The sequence below is a fragment of the Alosa pseudoharengus genome, unplaced genomic scaffold (assembly GCF_046254945.1).
Source record: "Alosa pseudoharengus isolate Yale_2024_CS ecotype anadromous, Long Island Sound unplaced genomic scaffold, YU_APseudo_1.1 YU_APseudo_1.1_scf_3, whole genome shotgun sequence".
Lineage (NCBI taxonomy): Eukaryota > Metazoa > Chordata > Actinopteri > Clupeiformes > Clupeidae > Alosa > Alosa pseudoharengus.
In genome coordinates this window covers 37,476,878-37,502,543 of record NW_027468718.1, presented here as the reverse complement: position 1 = coordinate 37,502,543, position 25,666 = coordinate 37,476,878, and the positions used below count along the sequence as shown (strand labels likewise).

At 38.8% G+C, this 25,666-nt stretch overlaps 2 protein-coding genes across 3 annotated transcripts in view; one reads left to right on the top strand and one right to left on the bottom strand.

The window, feature by feature from the left end:
- uchl3 (ubiquitin carboxyl-terminal esterase L3 (ubiquitin thiolesterase)) overlaps positions 1-19,669 on the top strand; it is a 75,547-nt gene extending 55,878 nt beyond the window's left edge. For both annotated transcript variants that reach the window (XM_076264221.1, XM_076264222.1), the window contains exons 7-9: positions 11,541-11,616; positions 11,715-11,773; positions 18,971-19,669. In XM_076264221.1, coding sequence (XP_076120336.1) covers positions 11,541-11,616; positions 11,715-11,773; positions 18,971-19,054 — 219 coding nt within the window. In that variant the 3' untranslated portion in view covers positions 19,055-19,669. The remainder of the gene's footprint in view (positions 1-11,540; positions 11,617-11,714; positions 11,774-18,970) is intronic.
- The window catches only part of vwa8 (von Willebrand factor A domain containing 8), an 833,026-nt gene that overhangs the window by 565,294 nt on the left and 242,066 nt on the right, over positions 1-25,666 (bottom strand). The gene's annotated exons all lie outside the window — the stretch shown is intronic.

Genomic DNA, 25,666 nt, shown 5'->3' with positions numbered 1-25,666 from the left:
CATGGCCTGGGACTAGAGCCCGACCGATAAAGGATTTTGAAGGCCGATACCGATACAAATATTTGTTTATTTAAAAATCCGATATTCCGATATATCGGCCGATATATATTTTTTTCTTTCAGAAACGCGCAACAAAACATTAACTGATTTCCCTAACATTAGTTATTTGTAGTTATTTATGAGTATTGACTAAAATAATATGATAATGCATTTTAAAAACAAACTTGTTTATTTTTAAATAATATTGTCACAGTGGAACAGAGGAACATCAAAATATATTAGTTATATACTTATATATAATATATTATATTATATATAAGTTCTGATAAATAAAATGTATAAAAATAGAAACTTAAGATATGAAACTTTAGTCTTTTGAACAAAAACACAATAACAACAACCAAATCAAAGTTACCAGTATTAAAAGACTTGGTAAGCTTCATAAATATAACTTTGAACTAAGACTTAATAATTACCAAAAATAATGATGACATTATTACTATCATTATCATTTGTATTATCATTAAACAAGATAAAGGTCACTCCTAAATGTTTGCGTGTGTAATAATTAGTCCCTATTGCCTTATAAGCTACCTTATAATTACAATGTCAGCTTGCTTATCCCTTTACCTGCACTTTTAAAATTATTTCCATCAAGCTACATCAAACCATTTTCAATCATCAGTTGCTGCCTGCCTTCTAAAACCTACTATTTAGTGATCTAAATCCATTATGTAACTTGTTAATGCTGCGGCTGAACGACAGTCTGAAACGCACACTTGGCGTCATTGGATTTCACACACGTGTAAAAGAAAAGCTAACTTTTATGCACAAGCTACGTTTTGCACAAGCTACGTTTGATACTTTTCCTCTATGTCTAAATGTTCACTCCTTGCACGTCTAACTTACATTTTACAATGCAGGGACTGTAACTACAGATATACTAGTTATAAATACAGTAATCATTACTTTATTTAGGCAGAATAAGTTCGTTGTGGTTTCCAAGCTCATTAATTTTAACGTTAGCGGTCTTCCACTGATATTCATGGCATTAGCTAGCTTTGTGGTTAGCTAGTCTATGATGAGCCATAATTTAGCAACGGATGTCATACTGCAAATTGTAAAACATACGCTTTCAAAATAACAGGCCGGGGAGAGATGATACGTCTCACTGCTATAACTGTCACGCTATTAAAGAAATACATCTTCAATCACATTGTCAAAAGTTAAAAGGACAGACAGTCAACTACACTGTAACAACGTAACGTAATTACTAGCTAATTCCGCTTCACTCTCGGCTTATTTAACAGCAGCAAAACTGGACATTGTTTTCACGAATTTTGTCATGCTTATTTGAGTTAAGAGATCTGATGGGGATGTTCTTTTAATTGTTATTCAAGCAATGTATGTCTCGTGACCAAATCACCATGAACACACTTAACTGATGATCTCACTCGCGGATAACTGGTTCTCTCTGCCCGACTCTGGCTGGATCAACAGGTTTTGCAGGATATGTGGCGCGTTATACACGAGTGTTGCCAGCAGGGACGGTGTAGAGTGCCCTCTGGTGGACAAACTATACAACACCAACACTCATGACATGGTTGAAGGGTGTTTCGTCCGTTTTTATTTTATTTTTAAAATATTCATTTATCGGCCATTATAAATGCCGATAGTTTGGAAAATGCCTAATATCGGCCAATAATATCGGCTCGCCGATAAATCGGTCGGGCTCTACCTGGGACCCAGTAAAAAACTACACTGAAGTTCTGGTTCTTTAGACGTTGTAGTTGATCAAGCTCAGCTTTGGTTGTACTTTTTGCGTGACAATAAAGCCTACTGGAAAGATTTTTAATTGAAATTTAATTTAATGCAATTTACTTTTACGATTAAATAAAATTAATTTATCCCTCTCACCCATAGTTTTCTATTTATTTACAAATGTACATAGGCCTACTGTAATTACATTTATACATAGTTATTCTACTGATCTTCATACTATTCATCCTGCACATAGACTTATTCTTACTACTCTTATGATGTTTCTGCACTACAATGACACTGTTTCCACACTGAACATAGCTGTATGTTATGTACATATCTGTTATATATTTGTCATATTGAATATCCATAATTATTCTGTTTTATTATATTCTGTTAATACATTGCATATATCTATATTATTATTTCTACTATTATACTGTTACTGCTACATCTACATACATTATTCTACTTCAGAGATGGCAAAAGTACTCACTTTCCATACTCAAGTAGAAGTACAAATACTTGTGTTAAAAAATACTCTGGTAAAAGTAGAAGTACTGGTTTAACTTCTTTACTCAAGTAAAAGTAACAAAGTACAGGCTTGGAAATTTACTTAAAGTATAAAAGTAAAAGTAGTCTTGTGAATGACAACCATGTTTTATGCAACAGCACCTGGACCACACAAATGTTACCAGAGTGCAAGAGTGCCAGTCTCTCTTTTTAAATCTTCCCATAACCTGTTTGGCCATTCATTGGCTTTCTCCCCCAACATTGCACTGCCTACTTCAGAGGGCAGTGTGTTATTTTGGTCTACCATCAAATGCTGGACATCTTTAGAAAGCTAAGATCCTGTAGTTTCTTAGGAAGCACTGGCACAGAGTTACAGAGCCTAGAATATTGTTTTTTTTTCTTTCTGCGAGATAACAAGCATCTCTGAACTGACTACATTTCAGCCCTCTAGGTGACTTGATATGATTTTAGAAACACAATTGAGCCCTAGCACCAGGTCTTGCGAAGCTGTGTGCAAAAGTAGATCAATATAAAAGGAAAAATCAGTATTTTAGACCATTATTTGCCAAGGTATGCTTATGCATTTTGTAATGCCTTATGGAAACTCCTCATAGGACTTTTGGTTACCCAAAATGCATACTGACAATAAAAGTCTGCATTTCTGAGGTTTCTTGTAGACTATTTGGGTGGTGTATCAGGTTCTGATATTGAATGACTACACAAAATGGAAAAATTACACAAAAGGCTCTATTTTTGCATTTTCTTTGTTGGCTTCATGTGTTTGTATAAGATGGATCTGCACAGCTAATATTGGATAAAACAACATGAATATTTAATTCCTATGGATTCCTGTGAATATTTCAAGACCAGGAATGTAGTGGTAAAATAAGAGGTGGGTAAACTATGAATTCTGTGATCACAGTAAGGTATCAGATTTTTAGAAAAGGCATTCAGAACATGTTTGATGATGGTGCAGTTATTGTCAAATGTTTATAATAATCATACCTGTCAACATTTAGCTTTCCAAAAACGGGAGATTTTTTTCGGGGGGGGGGAGGGGGCAGTGTTTATACCGGATCTGTGTTGGCATATTTAATACGTTTCATACACGTGTTTCAACACTGCATTTCGGTCGTTGCTTTTACCTTACCATTACCTTACGCATGCCAGTTATGTATCCACCAGCTGCCTGCCTGCAGCCTACTTCTAAAACTCCAAAGCTGCTTGCTGTCAGATGTGATGTGTTAATCAATTACATTCCCAACAATTTCACAACAGCTAGTTCTGGAGTAGGCCATTCAACTAGCCCGCTTGCTTATGACGAGACTCAGGCTGCGCAGTTGGCACCCGCTTCCTTATTTGGGTATTGGGTTGCCAGGTTTTAGCCTATGACAAAACAGTTGAAATTGAAACTAAGTGATCGTGTATGTGTAGGGTGTATTTCATACACAACCTGGCAACCTGAATGGATCAATGATTTTAAAATGAAGTTTGATGGCCATGCAAATTACGGGAGTTTTCCGGGAGAAATAACAAAACGGGAGGGTGCTGGGAGATGACCTTGAAATACGGGAGAAACCCGGGAAAAACGGGAGTGTTGACAGGTATGATAACAATACAAGTGGCATTAAGTGGTTCATAGTGTTTATGAGTGTACATATTGTTATTGTGGATAATACAGTGTGATTTTTAAATGCTAACAGTTGTAATCGGTGAATAAACTCTTTTGAGAGGTGGATAAACTCTAATAAGAGGTGGAGAAACTATTTCTGAAATTTTAGTGGTGGGTAAACTGTGTTTAGTCTGCTTGCGTTTAGCGGCCTCCACTAGCCTACATCCCTGTTCAAGACCCAAGGCTGCATCTAGCCTACTTATTGCAAAGGATATAGGCTACACTGCAGCTAGAAGTTAAAGGCGAGGAGAGGAGGGCATTAGGCTATTGACTAAATTTAGTTGAGACATAGGCTACTGCTACGTGCTAACGTTAACGTTACTGGCATCAAGCTGCAATGATTTGCCACGAATGAATGCCGCCCAAATCGAGTCATCTTGTAGTGATGCGTCAAGTGCAACGTAGCTTATATTTCAATCCGCTATTGATAACGAGAAAAATAATAACGGTAGGCTGAAATTATTTGAAACTAAAGTAACGAGCCAGTTTTGTAAAATGTAAGGAGTAGAAAGTACCGATATTCGTGTTAAAATGTAAGGAGTAAAAGTAAAAAGTCGCCTCAAAAATAAATAGTAAAGTAAAGTAAAAATATCTGAAAAATCTACTTGAGTACAGTAACAAAGTATTTGTACTTCGTTACTTCCCATCTCTGTTCTACTTATTGTATGATGTAACTGCTAATACACTGCACATATTTATATTTAATTCATATTACTCTAAACCACGTTCTTTAAATCAACTGTATACTACTGTCTACATTGCACTATATTTATTGACCTGTCTCTGTATATTTCATCACCTTTCTATACTTTGCATCACATTGAATGCATACTGTAGGCTACATGAATCACAGCTAAGATCTTTGGTTGCTATGAAGGCCAGTCGTTCTAAATGGATGGTTGCTATGGCCAAAGGCCAGTTCTATCTCTGCCGTTGTCAAGCGGGCATATCCTAACCTTATCTTATTTGAAGCATCTCTATTTTACTTAGCCTACTTCCATACAGCGAGTCCCATTAAGAAGTGGCCACTTCCTTCACACTTACCGTGATCCACTCAGCAACATTATTAAATTAATCTGTCACCATATGCCTATGCCAACGTTTGCAAGGAGGAGAACATTTTAATTTGATTCACAATGAAACGTTACATTTAATGTACATGTTGACAATGAGTAGGCTAGTTTTGGTTGTTGTTGGTGGGGTTACTGCATCCCTTAGTTATGCCTACAATGCAAAATTGTTCCCTCGCGATTGTTAGCTCCTGCAGACGCATTTCAAAACATGAAATGCCACCACAAAAAATTGTTCGGTCTTAGTGAGTTAGGAGTCTTCGCGATCTTAGTAAAAAAGAAATAGGAGTCCTAAAGTTAAGAGTACAAGCATCTCGTATCAAATGACCATGGCATCACGCTACGCAACATAAATCCCATACAGCAACATCTCCTTCCTAGCTTTTAGCCACACAAGAAATGAATAATGTTAAATCTCTGCTTAGCATGCTAATAACAGAAGGGGCACATTTATGTTGACCACTACCATATGACTCATTATATCTGTAACTGTATAAAACACTTACTTTCATAAAGGACGCACACCATCCAGCACATACACATGGAAACCGATATTTTAGGCACTTGGCCACGAACTCAAAACGTGTCTCTCTGAAGCTCTGTTCTAGAATCTTTGCTCTGTTGTTCCCAGAGTTGCTAGGCAACAACAAATAAACGAAATGACAGTCTTTGATACCAATGGTATCAAAATTGTACGAGTGATTACGAATGGATGTGTGTGGTTTGCAATTAGCAATTTGCAATAATTTCCCATGATAAATTACATATTTGCACCTTCCTTACTTATGAAGCTCACTAATGCCACCGTATTTAGTAAAATGTAATACAACGTTGCCACGTAGCGTTCAGATGTATTTAACATTAACGTGACATTGCTTGCTTATTCTTTCGTCAACTCCATGCTTTTAGGAAAACAATCTTTTTATCATAGTTCCCTCTTCAATGAGCGATTACCAGCTCATTTTTGTAACAGAGATAGCGGTTTATTGTCCCTAGGTTTACAGAAACACCTATTCATATTAATACGTAGCCTATGGAGTGCTGCCGACCACTGTTCATTACGGCCCAGAATGCCTTGCATGTCTTTATAACAAAACAACACAGTAAAATCTAAATGCCCATAAACATATGCATTTGCATACTTGTAACATTTTTAATAATACTCTCCCATCATGATATTTAACAATAAGGAAAAATTTAATTTGAATACCGTCAATGTGAAAACAACTCTATTATGAAAGCCATGGGTTCCCAAAGTGGGGGTCGGGACCCCCGGGGGGTCGCGGGACGCCGAGGGGTGGGTCGCAAAATGATTTCCATAAATCAAATAAATTTGAAAAATAAGAGCGGTCACTTGACCGCACTTTAAAGACAGATTTTAATTCCAATACGCTTGCTGAGTTCTGGATTTCAGTCGAGAGGGAATTTCCACAGCTATTCAAGGCCGCGATGAACGTACTGACGCCGTTTGGCTCCACATACCTGTGCGAAAAGACTTTCTCTTCACTGACATATATTTAAAAACAAATACAGATCGTGTCTAAGGGCCTGTTTACACGTATCTAGATTTTTTTAAAAAACGGATATTTTGTATGCGTTTGTTTTTTTAATCGCGTTTACACGACATTCGATTAGAAAATATATATATTTTTTTGCGTTCTAGTATAAAATATACTAGAACGCAAAATGATTCCAAAGGCGAATGTTTATGTAGAACCTAAAGTGTCGTCTAGGTCATCTACTTGTCTGCGTTGCCCTCCTCCCCTCAATTAGCCTAATAGCAGGAGAGGAAAGACGCTTTGGTTTACCAGTACTAGTTTATCAGTTTGGCAGAAATTACATGCACAACACAGTAGGCTATGATAGGCCAACAATACACAATATGAGATGGAGATGAGTTGTCAGTTATGTTATATCGTGGCAAGGAACGATTAAAATGTGCAAAAGCCTACCAACATCTCACTGTTCACTTTACACAACTCTGCGTCTGTAACACGCCAGGCCAACAGATTGCACTATTCCAGTCAAAGTTCAATTGCATATCCGAGAATAAACTTAGGTAAATTTAAAATGTACAGAAGGCTACGCGTTTTAGGCTGATTAAACCGAAGGGAAATTATGGCAAAAAGCGACTCATAAAGCAACTCATAGCCTACATGTGGACCGACGAGGTAGAACTAGGCTACTTTCTCTTAGTACAGTATAAAGTGAGGAAAGTTCAAGAGGGCACGGATTACATGCTAGCCTACTAATAGCCTATAAACATTAGCTCTCGCCCATGGTCATTTTGTCAAAGCAGCTCTTGGATGAAAATAGGTTGGCGCCTGCTTTATATCAACGCCACACCAAATCAGTAATGAAAACACTGATGAGCTGTTATGTTGCACTGCTTGCTGGAATGACGAATGCCACTCTCATTGGTTTTACACCCAAAAGACACCCATGACTGGTTAAAAACATTAGGCTACATTTATTTAGCTATCCACAACGTAAACAGGCGATTTAGAATGCCGTGCGTGTATACCGTACGCCCACACATCCTGCGATCTTAATTACATCCAATAATAGGCCTAGGCTAATTCATGAGAATATATCTGCATTTTAATAAAGACATGTAATAACACTGCCGTGATGTAAGTGTGGTAGGATATTGAGTATCCATGAGTTGCTAGGCTAGTGTTCATGGACAATGATCCAGCTAGTCTGCACGCACACATAGGGCCTTTTAACTGAGAAGGTCGGGGGAATGGGGCTGTTTTAATGACGGTGTTGGCAGCATGCAGAGCCAACATCACAACACGTTTCAATGTGCTAATAACGCTAAAACTCGCACGTCATGCCAAAACTAACCAGAATAGCAAACCCATTTAAAACTCACCATAGCATAACTTCTCAGATACGGTAATTAATCATGCCACAGCGGGCCAGAATAACAAACATAGCCTACCTTATCTTCTACATACATGTACATCCTCTAGGTTTGGAAATGAAGATGATTTAATCCAACATGTTATAATCCATAGGCCTAGCCTAGGCTATGTTAGCGTCACAAGACGATACTTACTAACTTACTTCTACATGAAGTAAACAACTAAACAACTCTATAATTAACAATATAACAACTCAGAAGTCAACAGACAGTTGCTGTGTGAACCTGTGTGAGGTGAGCATGAAATAGTATGCGAAATATTAAAAATAATCGCATATCACGTGTGGTGTGTAGGCTACAGTTTGTGTGAAATGTAAATGTTCAGGCCAGGCACTGCACTGCACGTCAAAAGCTCCGCTCTAGAATATTTGCTGCACATATTAAATCGAATTGACCCACGACACAATTGAACGCGTCATCGTTTTAAGAAATCTTCACTTTAGAGTGCGTTTGTAAAAGTATGCGTTTGAGGGAGATAAATCTCTGTTTACGTGTAAACGAAAGGGCCAAACGCATACAAAAGTATGCGTTTATTCAAATATCTAGATACGTGTAAACAGGCCCTAAATGTGAAGGATGATCTGTGGCCGTCTCCACAATTAAACCAAGAATGGACTTTCTGTGTTCCGCACATAGCGCGCATCCATCTCATTGGATGAGATTAACGCTGAAACATAGTTGCCAAAATGTAAATTTGCGCAGCAACAATGTATATGATTAGGCCTACAACAGTTTGTGGATATTAGGCACCCTGACTGAGATATTCTTCTGTTAAAATGAAAATTAAAGTAATGTTTCAAAGTTAAGTTTGCACGACAGCAATAATGTGCACTCATGTTACATGGATATTATTTTTTGACTAAGGTATTCTGCTTTTATCATATAGTACATTTCTATATGTAAAATCATAACGGGCTGCTCTGTTCTTTTGTGTTGTCGTTAAGCCCGTGTTTGGATAAGTCTAGTGCGTATGGCCGGTGCGCACATTTTATTTTATTTTTTGAGTCACATCCAGGGATAGTGTGGGTCGCCAGTCTCTGGCACGGTTATTTTGGGGGTCGCGGGTTGAAAGGTTTGGGAACCCCTGATGTAAGCTATATATAGCTACTGTTCTCCTTGCTATATCAGTTCGTAAGTCCATACTATCCCATGGCAGAGCAAGGATTTCATGATTGGGCAAGGTTGCCCGGAGACATTGTGGCTGCCCAGAGGCATTGAGCATACTTGGAAGGCATTGTGATGGAAGGTGAATGGTGCAAAGGTGAATGGTGAGAGAGTTACCAAATACCTGTGGGTGGTTTGCAAAATGATGGAAACTTTTGGAATATTTCTTTTTTTTTTTAGCTTATGCACCCTCACATTGGAGTCCCCAGTTCATATACAAAATTTGGTATCGATATGTGACCGTGTTCCTGAGATATGGACGACTTCCTGTTTCGGAACTTCGCCGCCGATTTCGTTTGGCTGTGACGGGCAAACGCTTTCGAAAATCAAAAATCCTTCCGGTAACTTTTGTGAGGCTTGGTCCAAGGATAATGTACGTCAAGTTTCGTGGCGGTCGGACCAAATTTGTGACCTGTGAAAATGTAGTTTCGCTTTCTGTTCAATCCAATATGGCGGACGAACGACACGCCCACCTGACGTCATCTTTTTAAAGTTGGAACGGTGTCTCTGTCTCAAAGGGCCTAGGTGCTAGAGCTGACAAAAAATTAGGGAGACGGGAAAAATAAAACTTAAGAAGAACAATAAGTGCTGCTTTGCAAGCACACTTAATTATCAGACATGTTTTATTTGAAACTGTTGTGCTCTCATCAATGAGAATGCTGAACTTGTCGGGTGAGTTTTTAAGGAAGTCCACCAGACGCACTGACATTTTCTCAGCATATTCCGACATGCCTTGTCAGAATGCAGCATGTTACCGAGGTCAACACCGTTGAGTTGTTGCAGTTCGACCAGGTGAGGCTGCATTTTGAATGACAGGTCAGTGTAGCAGATCATATACGCTGTGCGAATGCAGTTCTCTGTGGTTTTTAAACTATGCTCATGATGCTTTCGCCACAGAGCTGCACTGTTCTCGGTTGCCTTCTCAATTGCGGTCTCTTGTCTTTTTTGTAAAATTTCAATGCATTTGATATGGCTTAGACATTTTCCGTGCTTGATGATTTTGTCATTTAATTTTTTTGCCGTTTTGGCTTTTATGCCTTTAATGAAGGCAGAGTCTATATGAAGCCTCTCCTGTGTGTGTGGCCCTAAGTCCCTGATGCCGGAACAAGCTTGGCACTTGACTGACCCGTCTGTGCTGACAGCTAGCCACTCACGACCCTCCCTCCATTTAGCAAAGCGCCCCGGCTCAATACACCCTCCTACCACATGCGTTTCAGAGTCGCTAGCAACATCGGTGTTTCTTCCATCATCAAGAGGCTGGGAATCGTCCTGTAGGCCTACATGAGCGCCAACCTCCAGCGCATTTCTTGCGCTATCACTCGCTATCACTCTCGGGTGTTAATTTAGTTGTTTAATTATAAGACGATATGCTGCTCTGAACGCGTTTCATGTTTGGTTCAGCGCTGTTTTCCCTGCGAAGTTCCCGCACTAAAATGTTACAATGTTTTTGTGTTCGATGACGTTCAGAAATATGCGCCGTCTGCCAGAAGGCTACTGAATAGCCTACTCTGATGTATTGACACTGAAGATCGTTAGATTTCAAGAGTTTAAGTAGGCTAGCAGTTAAGTTGTATTCATCGCTATCAAGGGGGGAAAATCCTTGTCCCCACCGGAGATAAAAATAATTTAGCAGAGGTAGGGATAGGAAAACCAGAGGGGGGGAAATCCCCACCATCCCCCCCTACAAATCGCACCCTGTATATATTAGGGTATATTAGGGCCTAACTTAACGAAACATCGGTGAATGAGGATGCCCACTTGATAACCCCAATGACATGCCGCATACTATATACTGCTGTTGGATGGGCCATTTATATTGTGCTTGTGACCATTTGTTGGCGGATTTGTGGGTAGTGTGCTTTTTAAAGTTAAACTTGAGCAGGGGCTTCTGAATGTGTTTTTACCTTGGATTTTGGCACAAGGGATTTTAACATCTAATCCTGTGTATTAATGTAATTAGAATGATCATTTCAACTTCTTTTTCTGACCAGGAACTGATGCTTGTTAGCTGATTATTACGTTACCTGCCAGATTAAAACGCAGTCTATCAAATTAAATATTTTAATAACCTTATCGGGCTAATTGCATATGACCTGAGCTAATCTAAGTTAAAACCCACCAGCTGCATCCCTGCAGGTGGCCTGCAGTGGCAGCCAAACAAAGCTTTCCCAGCTTTGATTCCAATCTAACTTTGATTCTCAGGCATCCTTGCAAATGCTGTTACACAGTACACTCTTTCACTGTTGTCCTGTAATCCATTAGAGACGCAAAAACACCACTTAAGGTAAAAATAAAAGTTGCTGATGGAAAATGGAATGGTTTAGCTGATCGGTCAAAATTCGTAGTATTGGTTAACAGTGAAAATATTGATTATGAACGTCCCTAATGTATATGTTTTTGCAATCGTTTTAACTGTGACGTCGTCTTTCAGGCTCCAAGTTCAGATGAAAAGGTGGATTTGCATTTCATAGCATTCGTGAATGTTGGAGGTCATCTATATGAACTGGGTAAGACACATTGTATACAAATATTTTTGTAGTTCAGTAATTTGGAAAGGGCTTTGTATCACTACAATTGTATACTACAATCTTATATCTGTTCACAGATGGCCGCAAGCCATTCCCCATAGTTCATGGAAAAACCACAGAAGACACTTTTCTTGAGGTAAGGACACACATTCTAGAAACTACAGTCTTAAGGCGAGACACAGCAGGTGAAAAACAACAGTTTTTTCATGCACTGGTCAATTTCGAGATTGAGCTAGTTTGTTACATTAGCATGTATTCTCACACTACTACAACAAAAAAGTCCGATTTACACATTTAGGTGTTTATGTCATTATATTGTGTCTACTCGCGCCTGTATATTTATCCTAAATTCAGCAAAAGTTAGCATTCTAACCTTGCATGCACTCCCGCGACTGTGACCCAAAACATATCGTGTGTAGTACCATTGGAAAGCTCTGTTTTCCCTGTATCACGCTATGTGATCCATATATGGACACTTCCTTTGTATCAGCAACCAATCGCGAAAGTTTAAAGACGAGTCTAGGCTGAGAACGGAATCTCTTTCAAGGCTGTTTTCTCAAAACGAGTTTCCTCTCCCACTCTGAGCAAGGAAACTCCACTTCAGAAGCACGTACATACACCAAACTTTCTAGACTTATTACAGAAAACTTGTAATAAATTTTTTTTCTCATATTAATGTAAGTAATCAACTGGGTAAGTTTCATATTGATATCTGCTTGTTAAAAATGTTACCCTATTCCCCTGTAGTGTCTCGCCTTAATGTAAGTAATCAACTGGGGAAGTTTCATAGTGATATCTGCTTGTTAACATTTTTTACCCTATTCACCTGTAGTGTCTCGCCTTAAAATACTAAATACCTTTCCTGTGATTGAAAAAAGATGACACTTACAGTGGGCATCGCTTTCAAATGACCACTTCAGTCGCGCATTACGAGGCGTGAAGCTGCGTGAAGCTTTAGTACCACTTTCAGCCACTGTGCGTCGCTCTGCCACTGTACATCGCTCTGCCTGCCGCCCCTACTGAAAAAGCAGGAGACTTGCCGAGAGTAGGCTAATCCCAGCCTACGAATTCAATAACAAAATAAATCATGCATAATTAAACATTACCTCGATTTAGGCTACTTGGGTATGTCTTAAGGCTTGACTACACGGTGGTAACGGAAATCGAAATTTGCTGTCTACATTATTGTCAGTGTTGGGGGTAACGCAGCTACGCAAATCAAAACAGTGGTGTGATAATTGAGCCAGTAGAGAAATAACTTCAGAATTAATCTGTAGCCTTGGGTAGGCTTCCGCAGAAAACAATGTTGTTGCCGATTTAATACTATCTGACGTTTTTAACAGGCTACGCAATAGAGGCTTAGACAACTATGACCCACGTTTTGGTTTCGTAAATTAATTTGCCCTACTTCTTGACTGCAATGTAGTCAATTGACTGCTTGACATGTCATTTTTATTTTTCTGTACAATAAACAAATACATCTGCTTTATGCCACAGAATTACATTCATATTTGGCTGACTTCTGCAGACGCGCAAAAAAACACTGCCAGGCCATCCTTAGAAATATTTTCGTTTGCCGTAACCCGACCGACCCTGTCAATTTAGAACCGACCCAAATATTTATTTTTTTCCCCTTTTAGTCCGACCGACTTGCTGGTTGTAAACTTGCGTTAAGACCGACCGATTTCTTTTTTTTTTACTCTAAACAACCAATACAAATAAAATACTATTTATTTTAGTAGGCCTAAGTATTGTGAATATAAATTGCCTACATACAAACGTAGGCTCTCTTAAGGCCCTTTCACACTGGCGAAATCGCCGCGGAACGACTGTTCCGCCGTTCCGCCTTGGTCTATGTGAAAGGGACAAAGTGTCTCGCCAAATTTACTACTAGGCGGAAAGGGGAATCTGGGTGGGCATTTCGATGCTATGTCCAGCCCACCACAGGAGATTGCAAATAAATCTGATCAAAAGCAACAATAGCAGAGACACTACATTATGTCAATCTATAAATTCACAAAGTCTCCAGTCATTCAATGCCTGCTAGAGTTGACTGTAGCTTGGAATGCAATCAGTTGCCATAATAGGCTATCATAAGCGTCTGTCTGCCCTGGATGTATATCCTCTGATTGTAATGCTTACAGATATCTAGGCGATATTTGTAAAATTTGTTTTGTATTTGGCCTGTTATAAAATCATGTAGACCTATTGAACAATTTAAACACATTAGGAACCGCAAAGTTGGAGACATGCATAAAGACATTGCTGCAAATTTAAAACCGGATTACTCTGGAATTGCTAACTGTACAGGGGCATGTTTTACACCTTTGTGTTCGGTAAGGTCTGCTGTTTATTCTGATATATGGGTTGTCATGTGTTGAGGTAAAGTTCGCAAAATATTCCACCAAGATGAATGGGTAGGGAGACGGGCGCAAAAAATATGATTAGATTAAAGTTACTTTTCTCGCGAACCGTTTACCACAACAACTAACCACTAACATTGTTTAAAAGCAATGGTAACCTAACAATTAGGATTTGCTTTGCCTACACTGCTGTTTGGTTGTCCCAAACTTTGAGACGATCCATACTCGCATTAACTGAATCTTATCAACCCGAACTGCGATGTTCCAAACAGAGTGACAGGATGCAATGCCTAATAATCTCACTGCCTTCGGCATAACTGCTACAGTGCGCCTAGGCCTACTGTTAAACACCTGAAAAATATTAAGCTGCTGTTTTCTTTTCATGACGAGCACTACGCATACGCTTAAATGATATATGACTGAATGGAACGTTGCGTTTTTAAGCGCCAGAACTGCTTATCACGTTGTGTGACAAAGTTTACACCAATCAACATCTTCTAATGCATCCTTAAGTTGAGATGTCCATTCTCTTTTCCCTAGGCTATCATTTGTGCGCGAAGCATGTTTCAATTAAGACAATACACAAGCTATTTTTTATTGTTGTAATATTGAATGATTTCATAAATAAATTGTACGCGCAGTGCGTACAGGATTACGGCTGGCGGCGCCACTGACCAAGGCCACAGTAGCCTGTAAACCTCTGATCAAAGGGGAATCACGGCGAACGCAAGGGGCAGCTCTTCTCTTCAATTTCCCTTCCAAATTACTTTTTATCGTCTGAAGACATCTATCGCAAGAATCTAACATTCTAACAGCAACAGCAAAGCAAATGCAAGCTAACTAAAGTGCAGTCGGTTCTCCCGCCATGTTTTTTGAAATCACACACCTGCTGTATCTGAAGCCCCACGCACGCATAATAAGGCCTACGACGATCACTCTACACGCCCCCTGTTGCACGTCACAATTTAATTTACTATAGCTGATCCTGCCTCCTGGCTCCCTAAAATGCCGCATCATGTGAACAGATCAGCAGGCCGGCAAATTTTCATCTCGCTTTCAGACACAAAAAGAGGCAAAATTTTGCGGGATCTCTGCGTGAAAAGGCCTTTAAATAAAACCCTGTGGCGTCATCTCTACACCATTGGTTTACGCATGTCACACTATGGCCTATACGCTTCGTTTCATTCACACAAACATCTCGACTCAACGCTTATTACTTGGCACGAAGCTCTGGAAGAACTGTGCCCAGATCTTTTCCCATTATTTCTCCCCTCTAGTCTAACCGTGTTGAAGAATTGAAATTGGTTGTGGTCTATTCAGCATTTCTCAAAATATGGGCTTAACCCAGATTCAAACTCTTGGACAGGGGACTGATAACTGCTGTGTAACGGCGGCTATCATCAGCCAGCCTTAACGCACTGCGCCACAGAATTGACAGCGTGGGTGAATAGGGATAAATAACAATAGATTACACAACTGTTTCACCAGCACATTTAAATGACTTGACTAAAACCGTGCATAACTGGAGGTACACCTGTTATCTGAGCAGTCTGTATGTCCTCATTTTGCGAATGCGAGGACGATATGAGTCTGTTGCATAGATGTCTGAGTCACGCATAATGTTTAAAAACCACTGGCTTGTAATCACAATAATTTAACACACGACAGTTGGATACTTCATCATGTTCCCATGCCTACATTTTGGTGAGTAGCATAGAGATCGTTAAAACAATAAAGTATGGCTCTCCGTTTGGGACATCGAAAACGTATATTTTTAATAGACTACCGTCGGAGATGCTGACTTGCAAAGGCCTCGGGATAACACGTTATCTCCACTATCATCAGTCAATGCCTCCTTGATCAAAGTGGGGAATGAAAGAAAAAGTTTGAGAACCAACTGACTTAACAAGTTACCTGCAGTCCAGAACACACAGAATATTGCAACAGAAAGTTGCCTTTATAATCAACTACTGTTTGTTCCAACAGCATTCAAACAAAGCCTTTATAAAAGTGAAAAAATATATATTTCATAAGAAGTAAAATAAAATACTCTTACTGTAGTAACTGTATCCCAAGCTTCAGCTCCCCACGTCTGTGACAGGCAGACGTGACCGCTAAATTACACTGAATGCGTAAGACCGCTAGGCCCATCACTGTGGGGTGCGGTAGCCTAGCCTACTCTCTGGAATTTAAGTCAAGCATTATAACCATACAAATATTTCAAAATGAGTAATTTCGGCTTTGTCTGAACTGGCCATTGTAGGCTACGTAAAAAATAAACAAGTAGGCATAGTCCCTATATAGCCTAGTAGCCTAATGAAACATACTGGATTGATGTAGTATCTTTGTAACATTATTAAATTAATCTGTTACTATGCCTACGTTTGCAAAAGAAAACATTTTAATTTTTTATTTATTTATTCATTTTTTGGGCTTTTTATGCCTTTAATTATAGGACAGTGGAGAGTGACAGGAAGTGAATGGGAGAAAGAGCAGGGGTGGGATCCGGAAAGGACCACAGGGCGGGAATAGAACCCGGATCGCCGGCGTACGGTGCAGGTGCCCCAGCCAGTTGCGCCACAGCTGGGGCCAGAACATTTTAATTTGATTCACAATAATGTTACATTTTATTTACATGTTGACAATGAGTAGCCTAGTTTTGGTCGTTGTTGGTGGCGTTATTGCATGTTAGTTATGCCTACAATGCAAAATTGCTTCCTCACGATTGGAAGCTCCTAGCTGCATAGGATTTCAAAACAGGCGAAATGCCACAAAACCGGTTTGTGAATAGGTCTGTGAGTTAGGAGTCCTCTTGACTTCTTTTAAGCGGTCACAGCTGGTGGGAAGGTGTGATTTGTTGGGGGCAGGGCCGTATTAACTGGGCACAAATGTCTGATGGGCCCCCCAGTCAACGTGAATCAGGTGGTCAGTTAATAGGCTATGCCGAAATAGTTTTCAACATTTTTAATATTAGTGTCGGGTGAATTAGGAAATGTTCTCAAAGTAGCCTTATGGCTGAAAGCTGCTTGGGATCCCCATCAAGCAATATAACCATACAAACGTGCGCACTCATTGTTTCAAAAGGAGTAAATTCGGCTTTGTCAGAACTGAGCTGTGGACGACACGGCACGGCATGCCCAATTGAAAATAAATGAACGCAACGCAACACAGACCCCGCTTCTCTCGCGTCAGTCACTGACATGAACGAAACACAGAACCCGCTTCTCTCACGGCAGTCACTGACAGTAGCCTAGAATAAATGCATGGGGAAAAAAACTTCCCCATGACAAAGACATTGTAAAACACTGAAAGTTAATATTTTGTCACTATAACATACATCTGTCCTTTGTCAAATGTGTTATGTTCCAAGTAGCCTAGTGCGTAATTCTGCTTCATAAAGTTGAACAAATACATTTGCTTATTTCACAGAAAAATATAAATAGCCAGTTAGGGGCTACAGCGCAGAGTTGGTAAATTATGGTAGGCCTACTTGGAGTGAACATACAAACAGGGGAAATTCTTTCTCTAGTAGCTCAGTAGCCTCAGGTGCGCACGTAGACATAAGGCCGAACATGCAAGCGCCAATGAATCATGCTCTCACGGCAATCACGCCGTTAAACTTAAATAGGTTAATATCACACTAAGTTCGCCTTCAAGCAAGGAAAACAATGATTTGAAGACATCTGTTTCGTTGGAAGGGCAAGGGGTAGCAACAGGGCAACACAGAGACAGGCCCGATGGCAGGGCTGTTATATTAAAATATGGGATATTCTAGGGGAAAACATTAAAACGGCAAGACGCGGGGGGAAGTTAAAATACATGAGAAACACGGAAAAAGTTGGCATGCATTGTTTCGGTCCCCGTGCATAGGGATTATTTGTCATATTATTAATCACATATGATTATTTGTGAAATTGTGCAAACAGGCGCAACACATTTGAAAAGGAAGGACTGGTAGCATGCAAGCTCACGGGAAAGATTGATTTAAGAACGTTATCACAGCGTGTGGCTGTGGCGCAAAGCAGCGCGGGCGGAAGACAGCGACAATTGCCAGGGGAGGGTCATGTCTTTTTTGTCGGAGGGTCATTGAACAATTTCTAGCAGGCAAGGGAGGGTCATGCAACTTTTGACTGAAGCACTCAAAATTCCTCCGGTGGCCCCTTCAATAAATAATGAACAGTCCCTAGATTGCTGCTGGGCTATATGTCTTGGTTCATGTCTGTTAACAACTGGTCAAACGCGTAGCCTATCTCGCGGTTGCATCCATTACAAACAAACATGCAATGTGAACGTCTGGGTTCGGGAAGAGCACTAAATGCTCTACTGAATAAGCACGAAGTCAAACCTTTAAATGAAAAACACTTTAATAATCAAAAAAATAAACCGCTAATGAAGTAAACTTGTGACCATCAAAAATCGTTTATCGCCTGTAACTCCATAATAACAGGACGTAACAGCAAGACATTGGAGGTTAATATGCTCTATATTTTGTCCAAATGATGTCTGTCTATCATCGTTGCACTCGGAGAAAACCAGAATGTTTAATTTGTCCTGCATTTCTTCTACGGCTGCAAACGCGATTCACTCGCAAATATTTCTTTATTAGGGCAGGGCAGGCATATTTCTGGCTATTAAATTATTTCTAAACCAGTATGCTAAAGTCTGTAGTGAAGTCTGTGTAGGGTTTTCAGGGCTCCATTTCTTTTTACGAGACACCCTGCTCACTTGAACCATCTACCGGTTGTTTGGGTTGTTGCAGCGTCTCACTGGGAAAATACAAATTAAAGTCGCGTGATACCGCGTGATCCCACGCGCGGACCGCGAGTGAAGCTAGCCAAGTCGAAGCACTGCCCACTGTAGTGAATACATTATCAACAATGTTATTTGGCTGATTATAGTTGACAATGAAAGAGGGAAGTGGCTGTTAAGTTTATTTTGATTTAATTTGTTTGTGATTATTTATTTAACAGGATGCCACAGAAGTTTGCAAAGAGTTCATGGCACGAGATCCACAAGAACTACGTTTCACTGTCGTTGCCCTTTCCAAAGCATAACATGTATTACTGAATTCCAACAGAAGGAATTTAAATACTGCCATTCATTGTTGAATATGAGTTAGGATGTTTGCATTTTTATAGAGAGGTTTGACTAGAACAAATAGTGTACTGCAAGAGGTAAGGTCAGCAAATTACTGTGGCCTAAAAAAGTGGCATCTCAAGGGAGTTGCTAACTGATGAGCAAAGTAACTCCAAACTGATTTTCTGATGCAGAGGTTATATTAGTTTGGTTTTATACTTGTATTTAAATCTGTGAGAAGTTAATCTCCCTCATTTCATTACTTTTTTATTTTAATGTGATATTTCTTGTATGCCTTTTGAAGTGTGAACTGGACATTTTGCTCTCCATTTATGACTGTTCTGATATAGGAAAGATCACATAAACCACTTACTTTTTTCCTCTTGAAATGTTTCCATGTTTCCATCTTAATCTTTTCAAAAAAGTAATTAATTGCTAGGAAACTGTCATGGAATGAGACTGAGATTATGAAATGCCACTCTATTCCTTTTCATTAAAGAAAAGGTTGTCTTGGTAAACAATTCATAAATGTTGCCTCACTTTATGCTGCCTCTTTTAAGAATATATATAATAAATGCAGTTCTTTAAGAAAAGGTCTCGGATGTGTTCTCAGTTTGATATGACAATGGATTAAGTTGAAACATTTTGCCAACAGCCTACATTTAGCCAACGGTCTTTAAATTTGTAAATGGGTAGTTGACAAATGGGCAGCAAAAAAGTTTTTTTTAAATATCACTTTTGAAGAAAAATACATATATTTAAGTAGTGTGAAAAAGTTAAACGTTTTAGCCTAACTGCACTGTAAATGTGTCATGATGTGATATATAAAAAATATTAAGAAAATATACTAAATAACAAACTAGGGATGCACGATCGCCCTGACATTGGTATCAGTGTTGTGCGGTCTGCCCGAAATTGAGCGGTCGTTATGAGTCATAAATAATAGAAAAAAAGAAAATAATATTTTAATGATATTCGGGTCATTTGCAGGCGTCAGGGTCAGTTAAAATTAATTTTTAATTAAATATATATTTTCTAAAAATACTTAAAGTATCACGAGAAGGCTAGCATCAATATTTAACTCATTGGTTTTCAAAGATAAATTGCTATTTGCAAAACTTGTGAAGTACCAGTGATGCAAGGAGGGGTAAAACGATACTCTTTTAACATTACCAATTTAATTACACATCTACAAGAGCATACAGGATTGTATTTTATTAAAATTCCTTTTGATGGCATAGAGAGCTCTGCGAGCTTTCTCTCTTAGCGCATTCACTGCAAGGTCAAAGCTTCCTGAGGCACTGAGTTTCAGGCCCAAGTAATTGTAACATTGTGAGTGCTGTAGAGCGGAAAAGGTATCTGGTTGCTTGGGATCTGGCTTTCTTTTGGAAGATTACAATCTTTGTTTTTGCATAATTAACTGTCAAGGCCCAGTTCTGACAGAAGTGCTGTGTAGCCCTTGTTCAGAGGGCGAGAGCAGCACCAGGTCATCTGCGAAGAGCAGGAATTTAACTTCTGTATTGTTTAGGGGGAGTCCAGGAGCTGTAGATTGTTCCAGTAACACCTCTAACTCATTAATATAGATATTGAACAGGGTAGGACTCAAGCTACAGTACAGCCCTGTCTCACCCCATGCCCCTGAGTGAAGTATTCTGTTCTGCTGTTATCAATTTTCACAGCGCATTTGTTGTCCATATATCATATATTTTACCCCCTACACCACTTTGTAAAGTTTTATAGAATAATCCATCATGCTAAATTGAGTCAAATGCTTTCTTAAAATCAACAAAAGTGAAGATTTTACTTTTGTTTGCTTGAATAACCATGTTTGTTAATTAGGATGTGTAGGGTGTAAATGTGGTCAGTGGTACGATGTTTTGGTAAGAAGCCAATCAGACCTTTACTCAAGACATTGTGTTCGGTAAGGAAGGCCTGTAGACGGGTGTTTAGAATACAGCAGAGATCCTTCCTCAGGTTACTGTTCACACAGATGCCTCGATAGTTATTGGGATCAAATTTATCTCCACTCTTAAAGATAGGGGATATAAGCCCCCTGTTCCAGACTTCAGGAAAGCAGCCAGCTTGAAGAACGAGATTGAACAGCTTTAAAAGTGCCTTTTCCAGCTCAGGGGTGCTGTGTATCAGCATTTCAGTCCTGATGCTGTCAGGTCCACATGCTTTTTTCGGTTTTACTTTATGGAATGTGAGTGTTAATTCTTCCTGAGTGATTTCATAGTCAAGTGGGTTTTGACGGTCTTTTATGATTTTTTCAAGGTAGTGTAACTTTTGTGTAATGACTTGTTGGCCAATTATAAGGTTATTTGATGGGATTTTGTTGTAAATGTTTTCAAAGTAATTATTCCACGTTTCTCCATCCATCTTCATAGGTGTGCCTTGGTTTTGCTTTGGGTTTAGGTTATTCAATTTTTCCCAAAACTGATTCTGGCTTATTGAGGTTTCAATTTCTTCTAGGGTTTCATTATAGTGTCTTTTTCTGAATCATATGTTTATATTCTTTAAGTTTGCTGCAGTAGTTTTTTTCTAATTTCTGGGTTGTGTGGCTGGCGTGTTTTTGGTTGGACATTTTTCTGAGGTTTCTCCTCATTAGTTCACACTCCTTGTCAAACCATTTTTCTTTATGGGTTTTGTTTTTGGGTTTAGGTTTACCCTTCAGGAGATTTGCTTTGAGGGCTGTCCTGTGATATATATATTTCATTTATTTGATTTATTGTCATAATTACATCTGCATGAAGTGCTGTGAATCTTGTTATTAAAAAGTTGCTAATGAGATTAGTCATTTCAACTGAGTTGCATTGATGAATTCAAACACACTGTCAGATGTGCATTTATAGGACAGATTGAGTTTTAGAAGTTTTTAGTGTCTGATTTTTATTTCCTTTTATTTCTGTTGATGGAAGAGGGGTGTCATGTCAGTAATTGCGTAATCAACTACACTAGACCCAAGAGCTGAGCAGTATGTGAACCGACCTAATGAGTCCCCTGTCATCCTACCATTAAGAAAGTACAGGTCTAGGCCTCAACAGAGATGCACTAGCTCCTTACCATTTCTATTAATGACAGAGTCAGGGTTGTATCTAGGTTTCATCTGGTTTTCTATGTTTGGTGATGTAATGAATTTGTTATCTTTCTCACTTATTTCAACTATTTAATTTTCCAAACCTGTTCTAGCATTGAAATCCCCACATAGCAGTACATTTCCCTGAGCCTGGAAATGGCTGCATTCTGAGTTCACTGAAGAACAAGGTCACTGAAGAACTCTTCTTTAAAGTATGGGGATTCTGCAGGTGGGGCATATACTGCACAGATGTAGAGATCATTTTCATGACTTATAACTCCTTTATTCAGCTTTAACCACACTCGTGTAAGTTCTTTCTTTTTGACAGATAGATATGGTGTAAGAAATTCTTTAAACCAAATTATTATACCCCCTGAGTCTCTGCTACGTTTTATGTTTTTTGTATTTTAAAGATGGTAAAATAATTTCGTTATATCCTGAGGGACAGTGAGTACTTAAATCTGATCTACACCAAGTTTCCAATAGAATAAAAATGGCATGGTGTTTGATACTGAGTAGAAAGTCCGAGTTAAGACTTTTGGCTCCAAACAGCGATGAATGAAGCCCCTGGATATTCCAGGAAGTTATGGAGAATGCTCTCGTCATTCTCCATAAGGTACACTAAAACAAGAGGCTACATTAAGATTCTGGAGGAAAAGATCAGGCAGTGTGCTGAGAGACCTGTCACAATAGGCGGCATTTGACCATTAAACCACACTATGATCCAAAACATACAAGGCAAAAAATGGTTAACAGAGAACAATATCAGGGTGGTTGACATGACATGGCCTTTTTTTGGTCCAATGTGTCAAAGATAGGTAAATTATAAAAAAAAATATGTCAAAAACTATGGTGATATTGTTCAGAAATGCTGTTTTATATGAACATACAGAGCATCCATGGGATTAATCTTCCATTTTTTCACAATTTTCAGCCAAACCAGAAAAAGCTCATATGGCGTGACTGTCCCAAGCACATTTCACAGATTTTGATTTTGAATAAAAACAAGAAAATGAATTCATTTTCTGTTTATTCAATCATATATTGATAACCCAGATGCCTACTTGTGAGTCTGCTTGACTAAAAGTTCAGGCATAATATTGTGAAGCCACCCTTAACTAAAGCACTTTGTCCCAGAAATGGATATCATATGGTGTGACGCCATATTACTTTTTTTAAACCGGCAATTGTTTGGAGACCTTTGGGGAGTAGGGGTCCTCCTTTCAGGAGGAAGAACAACACCTCAGAAGGACACTGAAAGTTACAAGGTGAGTTTTCTCTCTTAATGTTTTTAAAAAAATCAAGTATATCCGGCACTCCTGCTTCAGTTCCCTTTTGCACTGTCTTTTGGTGTGACACATTTTACACAAAAATGGCCAAATGAAATTACTTTTCAGTCAATATTACCTTTAAAACTATATTGTCATATTGCAGTTAGCATGGTTTTAGGATGTTAGCATAAAAGCACATTGCTTAATGTCATGCTAAGTGCATGAAACCTCATATGGTGTGACCACATATATAGTGTGACCGGGTTTTCTCGTCACACCATATGATTTATTTGTCACACTTTATGATAGAAACTGCATTTTCCTACATAAATGATGTTTTTTCGTATATGTTTAACTCATAATTAAGTGTAATATATATTTTGACATATTTAACATGATTTAACATTTATTATTTAAGATGTGCAACTATTGCATGTATTGTAAATCACACACACATAAAACATAAAATTTAATCTGATTATAATGCAGGATATGTTTTTAAATTACCTGAATAAATTGTTGAATTTGTCTTTTAACAGATGTAAAGAGAATAAACTCAAAGGGGAACTACAAACATTCAGATTGAAGCCCACCATTGAGAAGAGAAAAACTCAGGGAACCCAAGAGCTATACAATATTTGGTGGCATTCTGTTTTACATAGTTGTGATTTCTGAAAGTGAACCTTTACATGATATAACTGTATTAAACTGTCTTTTGTTGCTTGTGAAATACATATAATACACATTTTTGTATTAACAGATTGTTATGTGGTGTTATTTATCATATGGCGTGACACCATATCATTTGGTGTGACATCAAGAAATTATGAAAATAAAAAGGCTTTTGGGGTCTAAATCATACAAATCTCAATGGAACAGATGGAAAATAGGGTCAGCAAAAGTCACAAGCATTTTCTTTCTTTTATATCAAGGTATGTCAAAATGAATATGATGTTTATTGAAAGATTGAGGACATATGCCTTACTCTGTGTATTGATAAAGAAATATACTGTAAAATGTAATAAATTTGCACAAGGAAATGCTAGATCTTGATGAAGTAATGATAGAAAAGTATAATACATTGACACACATTAAAAACAAAATACCCCATTATAATTTTACACACAATAACTTTCATGTCACACCATATGACAATTTTAGTCACTACTACAACTAATTAGTGAATAAATATGAATTTCAACACAAAATCTAAAAGACCATACATATTTTTGTGAATGGAAGGGTCAGTACAACAGGACTAAGTGATTTCCATGCCTAATATCTGATTTTTTTTTCAAAAACTTTTTTTCGGCCTAAAACGTCAACCACCCATCAACATTTTAGAGTGGCCCAGCCATAGTCCAGACCTTAATCCGTCAAAAAAGTGAGCACGAGGATAGAGTGAAAACCCGGGTTGCTGCTAAAAAGGTGCGGTCTAGAATCAGGTTCCAGTGATTGTTAAAAAAAAGGGTATGAATCATTTTGGACACGCCATTTTTCATAAAAATTTTAAAAAAGAAAAAAAAACACTTCTTTTTTTTTATTCCATGATTCTACCACGTTGTCTTACAGCCTTTTGTCATGAGGCAGTGTCATTTTCAGTCAGAACAAACATCAGTCAAGAGAAAATCAACTTTAAATCAATATTTGCCAGGGGAATTAATATCTTTGTTCTTAACTGTATATTCTTGGTTATTGAGTCATTGAAAGAGAAATTAAGAAGAAAGAAATAGTCACAAATAAATAGATATGGGTATTCTTCCCTTATCCTTTTTCTATCTTTTTTTTTCTTTTTAGCCTAGTTTCTTGAAGATGACGTGAAGCAGTTGCCTCACTTCTCCGATGTCAGTACAGACTGGGTGTTTTTTTACCTTGGAGTTTGAGTAGGTTGTGTGGTGTTGTAAAGCTCCACAGCAGTGGCAGTTGTCCAGCAGAGTGCTGTCCTCATGTGTACTTGTGGTGTTGGAGTTCCTTGCATGAGGGCATGGTTCAGCTTGGCCGGGTCGGTATTGTTGAGCTGGGGTCTGCTGGTTTGAGCACTCCTGGGCTGAGTCCTGCTAGCCTGGGCCTTGCTGTGCTGGGCTCTGGTTGGTTGGGCTGGCCTGGTCATGGTTCTGCTGGGTTGGGCTCCATTGTGCCAGGATTGGTTGGTCTGCCGATGAGAGGGCTGGGCTCCGGTGTGGGCTCTTTGTGTATTAACTCTATTGAGTTGGGGTTTCTGTTGTGGGGCTGGGGAGCCTGAC